The sequence below is a fragment of the Gobio gobio genome (genome assembly GCF_949357685.1).
Source record: "Gobio gobio genome assembly, chromosome: 21".
Classification (NCBI taxonomy): domain Eukaryota; kingdom Metazoa; phylum Chordata; class Actinopteri; order Cypriniformes; family Gobionidae; genus Gobio; species Gobio gobio.
The window spans coordinates 12,105,698-12,120,205 of record NC_137117.1 but is presented as its reverse complement, the minus strand read 5'-3'; the positions used below and the strand labels follow the sequence as shown (position 1 = coordinate 12,120,205).

Sequence of the window (14,508 nt, the reverse complement as noted above, 5' to 3'; positions counted from 1 at the left end):
ATGGTCTTATGAATAATTGTAACCACAGTTATAATGCACTATAGCTAATACTTATGAATTCATTAAACACACCTTTAGAAAGTAATGCATTAAAACACATGACAAGGAACAAGGAATCTGCAGATATTATAATGCATTTTTACTTTGGTTACAGTTATTTATATAAAAAAAGATGCAATATAGCATGAACACCTTTATATATTATACCTAAAGGCTTTAATTAAAGTGTTACCGTTTTAAATGTGAATGTATTGGAGAAATGAGTATGACTATTGCGAGTGTGATTTGTGTGACAAAACAAACAAACAAAAAAACTCTCAAAAACACAAGTTATTTTGTTTTCCTTTTATTGTTTGGTACAGATCTACCAGCAAAGGCTGATCTGCTAACCAGCCAATTTCTCCTTCAAAGCCGGAGAATATTGCACATATAGGAATCTAATATAATAAGGACATCCTTTAAATGGGACAGTGATTTTAAATTGGATTGTGTAAGACCAGCTCTGAAGCCTCAGTGCGGTTGTCAGCGTCTTGATAGCGCTCATTAGATGAAGTGATGGTTTCTCAGCGGTCTTTGACCATGATGTTTGCGACTCCGTGCACCTGAGTGAGCTCAGGACAGTCAAGTGTTGCTAGAAGCTTCTGTGAGCCGGACCGTTTGGGAACTAATGTCTCTGTCAGACGCATTGTGCCACGGCCAGTGATATCACTGAGAGAAAAGATGAAAGAGGGTTATTTCATAATGAATTCAGTTTCATTCAATATATTCAAGATTCATTCCATACATTCAGAGTTTCATTCCATATTTAAATTCTCATATTATTTATGTCATCTTCACCCTTTATCCAAATATTATGTAAACTTTGTGACAGATTTTGGACACGTATTGTGTAGTTGTGCTTGGAGTTAATTGTTTTATTTGTGATAATGCAATGAAACATGCCATATTTTGGCCAGGCAATCATACAAAGAAATTATGAACACATGCAAAAACGGGAGAGAACCGATAAAATATTGACTGATTATGTTGTAGTTAGATATGTATGTTTTTAGTTTTTTTTTGGCCAGGATTTATTTATTGTAAAATAAATCCTGTAGCTGTAGTTTGCCTAATAATTTTGTCAGATAAATTCCTTAACCAACTTTAGTGTTTTGTTTTTCCTTCATATTTAATATATATATATATATATATATATATATATATATATATATATATATATATATATATATATATATATATATATATATATATATATATATATATATATATATATATATATATATATATATATATATATATATATATATATATAAACATAAAATATTTTCCTCAGCTTTTTTAATGATTTAATCAAACATATAGGGTCATTAAAATAAAATATCCCCAACTGACATCACTTTTGTCCACTACTGTATATTAGTAGTTAGTTGTAAAATATATTTAAATGTACATATAATATATCCATTTAACAACATATCATTTTATAATCAACATAATATTTTAATACACAAATGATCCAGAGTTTTTAATTAATGAACTGAAACAGACTTTTGTGAACTAATTCACAAAAATTAATGAAACTTCAGAATTCCACTTTTGCTATTGAATTTTTAAATCAGAGAAACCGGTAAAATATCATGTCTTTATACTTTTATACTCACAAGCTGCAAGACAAGGAAGGATTGCAAAACTAATCAGAGAACTGGTTTTTCTTAAATTAATTTTTTGTAACACTTTATTTTAAGGTGAAGTAGTGACTTTACCACATGTACTTAATAAATTATGCATAATTACAAGCAACCTTACCATAACCGTAACACTACACTCAAAAAAAAAAAGGCTCGCAATCATAGGGTAACCTTTTTTAGTGCTATATAGTACCAATTTTGGTGCTTCAGTGGTTCTTCAGCGGTTCTTCAGACGTGCTATATAGCACTAAAAAAAGTTCCCCTATGTTTACGAGCCAAGAACCATTTTTGGTGCCATATAGAACCTTTTTTTTTTAGAGTGTATATAGTAAGTACATGTAGTTGATTAATATTACTCATTACTTATTTGAGTAAGTACATTGTAAATACATCACTTTAAAATAAACCTTTATTTTTTACCAGCAAAGTCCTTGTGAACATTCACTTCATCAGACACCAGTTTGATTCAGTCACTGCAAATTAACGTCTTACCCATGGTGAATGGTTTTGATATGCTGCATTCCCAGTCCCTCAATCCGGAATATGATGTTCCTCAGCACACGGGACAGTGGGTTCTTGAACGTGATCTGGACTTTCAGCTCTCTGCCCACCACAGCATCACATAGAGGCTGAGAGAGAAAACCACACACAAGCCGCATTAATGCCATATCATCAGCTGGTGGAGATATGGTGTGTTTAGACTCACGGTGATGACGAGGTCTGGTGTGCGCAGTCTGAAGTTGAACTGTTTGGCCAGAGTTTGTTTTGTCTCAGTGACCCGTCCCGAGAGAGAGAGCACCAGAGACAGCTGACCCAGCAGCTGGTCCTTGTAGTCCTCATAGCACAGGCTCCACGCCAGAGACTGGACTACAGACGAAACATGCAGACTACATCAATACTAACACTCCATTTAAAAGTTATTTAATTAAATAGAATGGAATTTTGATGAAGAAATAGAATACCAGTGTTATTTTAGTATTATTTATTTACTATTATAGATTTTTTTTAATTGGAAAAAAATATATATATATATAAATAAAAAATAAAAAATAAATATATATAGGTTTATTTTTTAATAGTTTAAGTGTTATTTCAGTTGTAGTTTTAGTAAATATATATATACATACATACATACATATACACACACACACACACACACACACACACACACACACACACACACACACCTATTTAATTATATTTTTATTAAATTTAATTGTTGATTTGATATGTTGATTTGATCATATATTTATACTTTATTTTATATGTTTTATATTTTATTATTAACAATAATTCGATTTACTTACATGTAAATATCTGAGTTATTTATTTAAAAAAAAAAATCTTATTTTACAAGTATACAACGCTATACCATTGTTATTTTAATATTATTTATACACTATTATAGTATTTATTATATATTATTGTAATTATTATTTCAGTTGGTCGCCAGGGCAACATTTCAAAGTTTTTTTTTCCACGTTTATCATCTAATATTTATATTTTATTATTAATAATAATAATAATATTAATATTTGGTTACAACAAGTACCTTCCGAGTTAATCAATTAAATGGAATTAAAATAAAATTAAATTGGTTTTAGTCCTATTTTACAAGAATACAAACTATAGTTTTTATCTACTGTTATAGTATTTAACAATATTTTGAATTAGTGTTTATTTTTATTTGCAGTTTTCATTCTAATTTTAGTTTAAGTAATTGTGTAATTGTGTCCTATTATATATATATATATATATTTTACTTAAAGGACAACTCCGGTGAAAAATGAACCTAGGGGTAATTAACACATGGTTACCGAGTAGATCGTATTTTATCTCTAAAAACAGATTAGCTTATAACGCTAGTATATGGGGCACAGAGTAAGTAAAATTAAATCGCTAGTTAATACCACTAACAAGGCTCAAAATAGCCTCACACTAACACGGTAGCATAATAACTTTTATTTCAATTGTTTTAGTAATTTTAGTTTCAGTGAGTTGCCAAGGCAACATTTCTAACTGTCATTAAAGTTTGTTATAAGTTGAAGTTTTTCATGTAATGTTTATAGGAGCAGTTTTGGCTCATCTTTGATTTCAGGTCATTATCCCTCACCCTCATGGGGCTTGAGCTGAACACTGATCTGGTCCTTCTTCAGGAAGCTCTTGTTGGCAGTTAACTGGCTGTAGAGATCGACACTGCGAGGTGCACTGCTGGCGTTCTTCAGAACGATGGACAGCACAGCATCCTGCCCAACACATGGACCATCTCCCTCCATGGCCACTTCAAGAGTGACATCACTGGCGCCGGTGGGAGAGTAGAGGGAGCGCTTGGAGCCGTAGCTACAGGCCGTTTCCACAGCGGTGCGCTCCTCGTCTGTACCTGATCAATGAGGAGGAAACCAGAGGGAGGGATGATTCTAAGCAGATTTAAAGTCCCCCTGTGACGAAAATCACGTTATTAATGATATACACTATATTGCCAAAAGTTATGGACGCCTCCTGCCTTTACATGCACATGAACTTTAATGACATCCCATTCTTAATCTATAGGGTTTAATATGGAGTTGTCCCACCCTTTGCAGCTTTAACAGCTTCTTCTGGGAAGGCTTTCCACAAAGTTTAGGAGTGTGTTTATGGGAATTTTTGACCATTCTTCTAGAAGCGCATTTGTGAGGTCAGGCACTGATGTTGGACGAGAAGGCCTGGCTCTCAGTCTCCGCTCTAATTCACCCCAAAGGTGTTCTATCGGGTTGAGCTCAGGACTCTGTGCAGGCCAGTCAAGTTCCTCTACACCAAACTCGCTCATCCATGTCTTTATGGACCGACGCTTTGTGCACTGGTGCGCAGTCATGCTGGAACAGGAAGGGGCCGTCCCCAAACTGTTCCCACAAAGTTGGGAGCAGGAAATTGTCCAAAATGTCTTGGTATGCTAAAGCATTAAGAGTTCCTTTCACTGTAACTAAGGGGCCAAGCCCAACCCCTGAAAAACAACCCCACACCACAATCCTCCCTCCACCAAACTTTACACTTGGCACAATGCAGTCAGGCAAGTACCGTTCTCCTGGCAACCACCAAACCCAGACTCGTCCATCTGATTGCCAGACAGAGAAGCGTGATTGGTCACTCCAGAGAACACGTCTCCACTGCTCTAGAGTCCAGTGGCGGCGTGCTTTACCCCACTGCATCTGACGCTTTGCATTGCACTTGGTGATGTACAGCTTGGATGAGCTGCTCAGCCATGGAAACCTATTCCATGAAGCTCTACACACTGTTCTTGAGCTAATCTGAAGGCCACATGAAGTTTGGAGGTCTGTAGCTATTGACTCTGCAGAAAGTTGGCGACTTCTGCGCACTCTGTGACCCTCAGCATGCGCTGACCCCGCTCTGTGATTTTTCATGGCTGAGTTGCTGTTGTTCCCAATTTCTTCCACGTTTGTTATAATACCACTAACAGTTGAGCGTGGAATATTTAGTAGTGAGGAAATTACACGAATGGACTTATTGCACAGGTGTCAAGCGATCACAGCACCACGCTTGAGTTCACTGAGCTCCTGAGAGCAACCCGTTCTTTCACAAATGTTTGTAGCAGCGTCTGCATGTCTAGTGCTTGATGTTATACACCTGTGGCCGTGGAAGTGATTGGAACACCTGAACTCAATGATTTGGTGGGGTGTCCCAATACTTTTGGCAATATAGTGTATATTTTAAAACGTGACAATGTCAGTTTTTTTACTACAAGAAAAAAATATATACTTTGATCATAAAATAATATGCAATTTCAAAATTAAGTTTTTCAAAAGCATATAAACGTTGTTGTCACGTGTAAGTGCAAAAATTATCACAACTGACATCATTATTTAATGTGCATTTTCACCTTCTGCATATTTGTAGAGGTGTGTGATATCTACGCGTTGATCTGACCCAACAGCTTTGGTGCTGATGCAGTGACCTACTGCGCTCTTGTCAACCCGAATCACAGCGAAGGTCCCGTTTGCTTTACGCTGCCAGTAGACTTTATCACTGTTCACCTACAACACAAAGAGCAAAACATTCAGTACAAGCACACCATATTATAAACCTCTGTATTAAGATTATGAGCACCAGATAAATATGAGGAAGATGTGCTCATAAATCATTAGACATCATTAAATATGAAACTCTTCTAGATGGAATGTTAAATTACAGGAAAGTAATTAGCATACTTCAGCAAAGACGAAGGGTGTGTCATATTTGAGGAAGACCTGTCCACTGCGGATGGCAGCAACAGAGGTGGGGCCGCAGCGGAAAACGCCCTGGCTGCTCTCCTGAGGAGTGGAATCAACCACCTGCCAACCTCCAAAACCAGATGGCAGGTCTGAACGAGCCATCCAGGCCTCATTCCACACGTGGAAGTTCCTACATAGAGAGACAAGAAGCAACTTTAAAGTAATAGTTCTACCAAAAAAGAAAATTATCCCATAACTCATGCCAATCATAGGTGCATATGACTTTCTTCTTTCAGCTGAACAAAATCTGAGTTCTATTAAAAAATATCTTGTTTCTTCCCAGCTTTTTAATGGAAGTGAGTAGATTTTTTGAATCCCAAAAAAACGCATCCATCCATCCATCATAAAAGTAAATCCATACAACTCCGGGGGGTTAATAAAGGCCTTCTGAAGCCAAGCGATGCGTTTTTTAAAAGAAAAATATCCATATTTATAACTTTATAAACTATAATCACTGGCTTCGGTAAAGAGTGACCCGACGCATGACCTCCACCCCCAAATCATTCTTGTCAGTTATTGGCTGGAGCACTGTTTATTATGTTTCGTTGTCCAGACTGCCCAAGTTTGTTTTTGTTGCCGTTTGTGGAGCTTGTGCTGACTACAGAGACCGTGTACAGTGTTTGTACAGTGTGTTCAGGGGACAGGCAGCTAGCGGATAGCGAGGAGATGTTTGCTGTATGTGACGAAAAATGTTTTGGCCTAAAAAACGCATGACATCGCTTAGAGCACCTTTAACTAAAGCTGAAATAAAAAAAATAATAACAACTATACACATTTAGAAAATGAATAAAAATGGAAAAAAAAGAGCTACATTTAAATTAAACTAATTTAACTACAATTAAACAAATAATATAAAAATGAAAACATTCAAAATATAAAAAAAGTACAATTTAGCATTGCAAACATAGTTAAACAACACACGAGTACAGAAACAAGGTCTTACCAGATTGAATCCCGGTTAAGGTGTTTAATCTCTTGAAGATTCTCGTCTAAATAAACATCTGTTGTCAAGGAGCTGTCAGTGTCATGAGCAGAACTGAAGTTTGAGATGGGACGTGTGGGAATGCCAAAACACCTCAACACTGAGAGAAAAAGAGATAAACATTAACAAAGGGCCCAAGACTTCATTCCCAACCCCTCTGTGATTATGATATCTGGATGTCGATACACAAAAAAGACAATGTGAACTCACAATTTGAACATACTTCTTTACTAAACGTCAACGATGGTCTTGATTCAATTCGATTAACCTTTTGGTATATTCTCAGAAAAAAAGATACAGTGGAGGTACAATTTTATTCCTTGGGGAACACAATTGGTCCTTAGAGTACAGTTATACCATTGTTTTCCTCTACTTAGAGCAGGGGTAGGCAAGATCGGTCCTAGAGAGCCGCTGTCCTACAGAGTTTGGCTCCAACCTTGAAAGACATCTATAGAATCTCTTATTGAGAATTAACAGAGGTTTAGATGTTGATGTTTTATTGAAAATGTTTGGTTACCATTATGGCGATCAGTGTTTCATTTAGTTTGACTTAAGTTTGACCTTTAGTTTGACTTAACAAAACATATAATCTGTTCAAATCAAAAGTATGAATAATATATGAATAAATAATATTCACCAACAATACTTTCTTGCCACCGATCAGACATTCTGAATTTTTATTTTTAAATACATTCTAGGGGGGAAAAAGTGACGCACACAGATATCAAGAATCAGCATATGAATCTCAACAAGGGTGACATACTTAATGCTGCAATGCATGCTGGGAGCCATGAGTTTTATACTGTGGTGGCTTAGTAGGGTTGGAGCTAAATTCTGCAGGACATCAGCTCTCTAGGACCGAACTTGCCTACCCCTGACTGAGAGGTACAAAAACGAACCCTAAAGGGTCCCACCCCAGTGACGGCCACTTGTACCATAAAAGGTACAATTTTGTCCTCTTTTTTTTTTTGAGAGTGTACTATGCAGAATTGCTAGAGATAAATACATGATGTTATTAGAAATCCTCTTGTTATTTAGCCTATACTCAAATGCAGTGCTTCACTCTCTATATAGGAAAGCTGGTTAAATTTTAGGCCCCTATTCTGTATCACTGTCAATAATTCTTTAAATATTACTTGTGTTGGTGACACCAGCAAAGACCCAGCACTGTCCATATTTGACAGGTACTCCTCCCTTGTCGTGGTACTGTTTCAGGATGGCACTGCTTCCACTCCAGACTGTAGGAGAAAGTCCTCCCTCATAGGTATTTTGCCAGTTACCCATCAGCACACCTTGATCGTCATTGGAATTAACCTGGCACATTGACAAAATTATGTTATCTGCCTCACATCATCAGGATACATGGATCATCGCTGAGTTGCAGACCCTATCCGTCCTCCTTACAAGACAACAGAGCATGGGGAAATCTGGATGTTGGTAAAAAGAGAGTCAAGACTCACCATGGCAGACACCACTCTGACTATATTAATAGGGTCTCCCCATCCTGAGCAAGGGCTGCCACTCTTCTCCAACACAAAGAAACTCGCCGCCAAGACTCCTTCGTCAAACTAGGAATCACAGATCAGAAGTTGGAGATGGAAACAAGCACATTACAAAAAATAAAAGTTTGAAATGCTGTCTTGAAAATAATGCAAAATTATTTTTTTGCTCTATTGCTCTAAAGTGAAATATCTGCATGAAATACATCCCGACTAAGTCTCGGTTACAAAATGAATATACATTTTTTGGGTAAAATTTTTTTTTTCTTTCATTTTTACCTCTAAAATCTGAGCACTACAACCATGATTCAATGTTTTAACAATAATCAGCTCTCTTGATCCACTGTTAAATTAATCTTTTACGCATCAAGATTAAGATACTTTGCCTTCAATTTTTAAGTACAATCAACTTGGACGTTCAAGACATTTCAACTTAAAATTACATTACATTATAAAAATCATATTTGAATCTTGTATAACTTATATGTATAAAAAAGTTTAAAATTGATTAACATATTTTGATGAGTTAAAGCAATGTAAAACATTTTATTGTTAATGCAATGCTCTATTGTCTGAGCTACAGGCAGGATAAAACAAACCTTAAAACAAGTCAAATACATTTTCATTTGAAATATAAAAAATAAATTAACTGAAAATTAATAAATATTCTTAATATTTACATTTACATTTATGCATTTGGCAGACGCTTTTATCCAAAGCGACTTACATTGTCTTCAAGGTACACATTTTACATTTTGTCAGTTCTTGCTTTCCCTGGGAATCGAACCCATGACCTTGGCGTTGCTAGCGCCACGCTCTAGTGTTTGAGCAACAGGAAAGCCATTTGATAATAACAACCATTTGAAAAAAATCTTAAATGGTTAGTTAATCCAAAACTGAAAATAATGTCATTTATTACTCACCATCATGCCGTTCCACACCCGTAAGACCTCCATAGGGAGCAAAGCAATTTACACTCAAGATCCATTAATGTACTAAAAACATATGTAAATCGGTCCATGTGAGTACAGTGGTTCAATATTAATATTATAAAGCGACGATAATATTTTTGGTGCGGCAAAATTTTTTTAATAACGACTTATATAGTGATAACCGATTTCAAAACACAGCTTCATGAAGCTTCGGAGTGTATCGAATCAGCGAGTCGATTCAGCGGTTCGGAGCGCCAAAGTCACGTGATTTCAGCAGTTTGGCGGTTTGACATGTGATCCGAATCATGAATCGACTCGCTGATTCGATACACTCCGAAGCTTCAAAGCTATGTGTTTTTCAGACGGCTACCAAAACGTATCTTAAATAGTGAAATACCATTCCTTTCTTGATGTGCGTTGTTCACTCTCTTGACTTGATATTTGAAGCGTGTGCACGTGTGTGTGTACGGTTCACAGTTATATCCACCGATCGGGCGGGCCAAGTAATAAAAAATAACATTCCAATCAATTGCGGGTGGATGAGTGATAAATCATTGTGTTTGTTTGATAAAGACATTTTGAGAGCCCTCTGGGCGATTCAGTCCGGTTGCCGTTTCCCACACACTTTCAAAACAATTCCCACTATTCCTACTGACAAGGGAGCTGAAGCTCATTAAATATGCAAAGCATACAAATATTTGCTTTATTATCCAATCCTAGCCGTGGGTGTTTATTTCCAAGTCTTCAGTGCAGTACACCCATAAAAACGAGTGTTTCTTAAGAGGGCCTCAAAACAAGGGCATAAAATAGCCTGTTACTTATTCATTATGATGTTTTTGAATGTAAAAACCACGCGAACGTCATAAGTTGACCTCAGACAACAGTATATATTTAAAAAAAAAAAAAAAAAAGCCAGTTCATGACCCCTTTAAGTTGTCACACCAAAACTCCCAGTAATGTTCTGGTCATGTTAGTTTGTGGTTATAAAAAATAATAAAAAATGAACATTACTAGAATGAGGGTGAGAATTCTTGTAAAATAACCAGATAATAACAGGAATCCTTTTACTGATACGTTTAAACAACTAATGAATACATACCATGTTTGAAATGTGAAATGTTGAAATTTTACCTGACCAAAATTCCAAGTTCTGGTGCCAATCTGTTGCTCTGTTCCATAGTACAGTTTGCCCATATCGTTTAGTACATATTCAGTCCTCTCAGCTTCATCATTCATGTACACAGAGTCATCTGTTAAGAACAGAAAGAGAGACAAAGTTGACATGTTAATGGATTATAGCCTCATTAACCTCTAAGTGAATTATCATGATTCAGCCCAATTTCAAGTACTGATAGACACACAGTGTCCTTTTATTTTATCTCTCTTCAAATAATACCTTTGCACCAAGGGTTGAACAGCAAGTAAATGTCATTTTCAGGTGTTTCTGGTGAAGTGGCCTTTCCCGCCGGGCAGTTTGTAACCACAGTGAGTTTGTACCGTCCAATACAAGCGGTCGGAAGGGAGTAAACTGACAGTTTGATTGTGGTCTTTGCCTGTTCAACAATCTTTGTCTCCCAGGCATCTTTCTTGAATTCCGACACTAATGGAACAATCACAAAGCTGCCCCTGTGTACTGGTATGTCATTACCTGCAAAACACACATATACAAAAATATTTTTGATCAGGTGAGCCAAGACGGCTTGTGCGGCAGGTGTAAACAGGGTCATCGCTTGCAACAGTCAGTACATTAAAGCCATGACTGACCAAGTCTCAGCTCCAGGTGAAGCTGGTCTCTGTTCGGAACAAAAGGTCGGGACAGCTCAATAGACATCTGGAAACACTGTCCTCTACGGACGATGAGATGACTGCTAAAGAAACCATCCGTGTGATGCTCCTGTCGATTCTGTCCTTTCCTGGTCCTGATGAGATCAATAGATTGCACCTGCAGTACTGCATCTAAACAATTAGGCACATAAGGAAAGCTTATCATGACGGATTTAAAATAAGCATTAAAATCTGTTTTAAGTATAGGTGATGACAAATCATTCCTGTATGCTGGTTTCAGGTTCATGCAACCTCTGAGGTGAACGTGATTTCACCAAGTGCAACATGATCCTGGATCAACATCTTTGTTGATCCTCAAACAACATGCCAATCAACAAATCAGATTTGAGGGACAAGTTTACAGTTGATGTCAAGTTTAGGCTTACAGCCAGGGTTAGGTGCTTCTACATCAGTGTTATTCACCATCATTTCCCTCTGATTCCCACAGATGGATAAGTTATGGGTAGGGTTAGGGACAGGGTTAGCAGTCGGACTAATATTTCGGAAAGGAATGTTGTTCCAGCATCAACAAAACATGATGATCCAGAAACATGTCTAACCTAGAAAAAATCATGGTGACCCAACACTGATCAGATGTTTCTTTGGATGCATTTACAAAAACGTAATTTTGTATTTAAATACAGATCTAGATATAGTGCAACCATCGTTACACTCTAAAAAAAAAAGGTTCTATATGGCACCAAAAATGGTTCTTGGCTCGTAATCATAGGGGAACCTTTTTTAGTGCTATATAGAACCAATTTTGGCGCTTCAGTGGTTCTTCAGCAGTTCTTCAGAGGTGCTATATAGCACCTTAGTCAAAGAACCGGTGAAGAACCTCTGAAGAACCGCTGAAGAACCTCTGAAGCACCAAAATTGGTGCTATATAGCACTAAAAAAGGTTCCCCTATGATTACGAGCCAAGAACCATTTTTGGTGCCTTTTTTTAGGGAAACCTTTTTAAGTGCTATACCAATTTGTGTGCTTCAGTGGTTCTTCAGCGGTTCTTCAGAGGTTCTTCACCGGTTCTTTGACTAAGGTGCTATATAGCACCGCTACCATAAACAGAACATGTTAAGATATGGTGCTACATAGCACCAAAAGTGGTTCCTCTATGATTACGACGAAGAACCATTTTTGGTGCCATATAGAACCTTTTTTTTTTTGTGTAAATAGAGCACATTAAGTCAGATTAGGCTGAAGGAGTGCGCCAAATTTGGTGGATATAGATATTGTTAAAGAGCACCTATCATGGAATTTTGAAATTTACCTTTCATGTAGTGTGTAACATAGATCTAAGTGAACAAAAACATCCTGCAAAGTTTTGAAATATGACAGTGCACCGTATATATAGTTATTTTCTTTCAAAAGTAAGAGTCGACTCTGAGTCATTTTTAAGAATCGTTAGAAGACCGAAGCTTTTTCTCTGACTAGATGACGTCAACTTGTCAAGTTATTTGAATACGATACGCCCACTTATTGCGCTCCAAGACGCCAGTGAAAACTAGAAAACATCATGGCCACGAGACCCTGTGTTCTGAAGTGTGACTCAAAAGCAAACTTTTTTCATCTGCCCAAGGATGAGCATTTGAAGACTAAGTGGCTTGAAGACAAACCATACATTGTCGCGATTGTGTGTTTATTTAATCGTCAAATGTCTCTATTTGCATGTCTCGCGATCTCAGGAAGCCTTTATTATGGACTTTTATTATGGCACATGGTATCTTCTTCGTCTGTCTGTACCATATATGGACTACATGTGCACAGAGCGCCCTCCGGCTGCCAGGATGAATTGAAAACAACACAAAAGAGACTCAATCGCTCATGATTAGGCTACATCTGCGCATTTTGAGGAAGTATTGAATAAAAAATACTCCTCTGTTTAGAAATTTGACACAGACATATGAGAATCTACCAATATGTCTCCTCATCTGCACACTTTTGAACTAAAAGCCCTGAGGGATGTTGATTTGTCGCGAGTCTTCGTGAGGAGAATAGAGGAGTTTTTTATGAATGAGATCAGCTGAGGCTCATATTACAATCAAACGGTTCCGATGCGGTTTTCATATTCATAACTCCTGACACATATTAACAAATTACTGTCACTATAAGACTTTGATGGGCGTTCCGTTTCCGAAAATATCTGCACAGACTATACCAACAGAGGTGGACAGTAACTAAGTACATTTACTTGAGTACTGTACTTAAGTAAACTTTTTGAGTATCTGTACTTTACTGAAGTATTATTTTTTAAGGAAACTTTTACTTTAACTTCACTACATTTGAAAGACAAATATCATACTTTTTACTCCACTACATTTCTATCAAGATCCTCGAAGTCAAAAGTCATTTCTGTAGCAGCTTTGCAAGTCAGTGGATGAATTTTTTTTCTTCTTTAAAAGTGTTTTTTTTTTTTTTTTTGCAAAATGTAAATATCTGGGAGAAAGAGAAGTAGACATATGGATGAATCTGAAAAAGCATGATGAAAGAGTTCAGTCTGTTTTTTTGTGCCTCTGAGATGCCAGAGCACGAGTACTGAATAGAGCTTTCTTTTGTGTTTTTTTCGCACTTAAACAGACCAATACACACAAAATGTCACAATTTTCATTTTGGAAAGTATTCACGTAAACAAAGTTGATTATGTCTCAAGTGAACGTAAACAGTTGGGGGAATATCAGATGTGTATCAGTGTGTAGGATTTGTGCATTCAGCCTTAAAGTGACAGCAGCTTTATAAAAAGCTTTGTAACTTTTAAGTATTTAAATTAGTTCAAGGTGGTCGTATGCTAGCATGTTGGCCCATGATGGAATAGCGTGCATTTATACAACAATGCAACAATAATGAAATAATGCATTGACATAAGTACTTTTACTTAAGTACTTTTAAAAGCAAGTACTTCTGTACTTTTACTTAAGTAAAAATAGTTTTTAACAACTTTCACTTGTAACAGAGTAATATTTGACAAGTGGTACTTTTACTTTTACTCGAGTAATGGAGTTGTGTACTTTGTCCACCTCTGTATACCAATCACAACTGACTGGGCCATCGGACCAATCACCGCAGATTAGCGTCACGTAAAGGCGGGGTTTTGAAAAGTGAATCACTAAAGGAATCATTTGAGAATCGCTGTCAAAACAGGTAAAAATAAATGCATATTATAAGAAAACTAAAGTCTTTTTTGTCATTGCATGCATGCAGAACTGTTGTTGGGGACTTCTAAAACAATATTTGGAACATTTTAAATGCCATGATAGGTGCTCTTTAAAGTGCCCCTATTATGCTATTTTAACCTACAACAGGTTTACATGCATCAAAGGT

At 36.7% G+C, this 14,508-nt stretch overlaps 1 protein-coding gene across 1 annotated transcript in view; it reads right to left on the bottom strand.

The window, feature by feature from the left end:
• Positions 1-563: 563 nt before the first annotated feature.
• Positions 564-14,508, bottom strand: part of tgm1l5 (transglutaminase 1 like 5) — a gene marked incomplete at both ends in the record, with an annotated part of 33,905 nt that continues 19,960 nt past the window's right edge. The window contains 12 exons of the mRNA XM_079802007.1: positions 564-708; positions 2,181-2,317; positions 2,395-2,555; positions 3,802-4,068; positions 5,563-5,716; positions 5,891-6,083; positions 6,897-7,035; positions 8,072-8,249; positions 8,396-8,503; positions 10,498-10,616; positions 10,763-11,014; positions 11,131-11,322. Of these exons, the coding sequence (XP_079658133.1) occupies positions 564-708; positions 2,181-2,317; positions 2,395-2,555; positions 3,802-4,068; positions 5,563-5,716; positions 5,891-6,083; positions 6,897-7,035; positions 8,072-8,249; positions 8,396-8,503; positions 10,498-10,616; positions 10,763-11,014; positions 11,131-11,322 (2,045 nt within the window). The remainder of the gene's footprint in view (positions 709-2,180; positions 2,318-2,394; positions 2,556-3,801; positions 4,069-5,562; positions 5,717-5,890; positions 6,084-6,896; positions 7,036-8,071; positions 8,250-8,395; positions 8,504-10,497; positions 10,617-10,762; positions 11,015-11,130; positions 11,323-14,508) is intronic.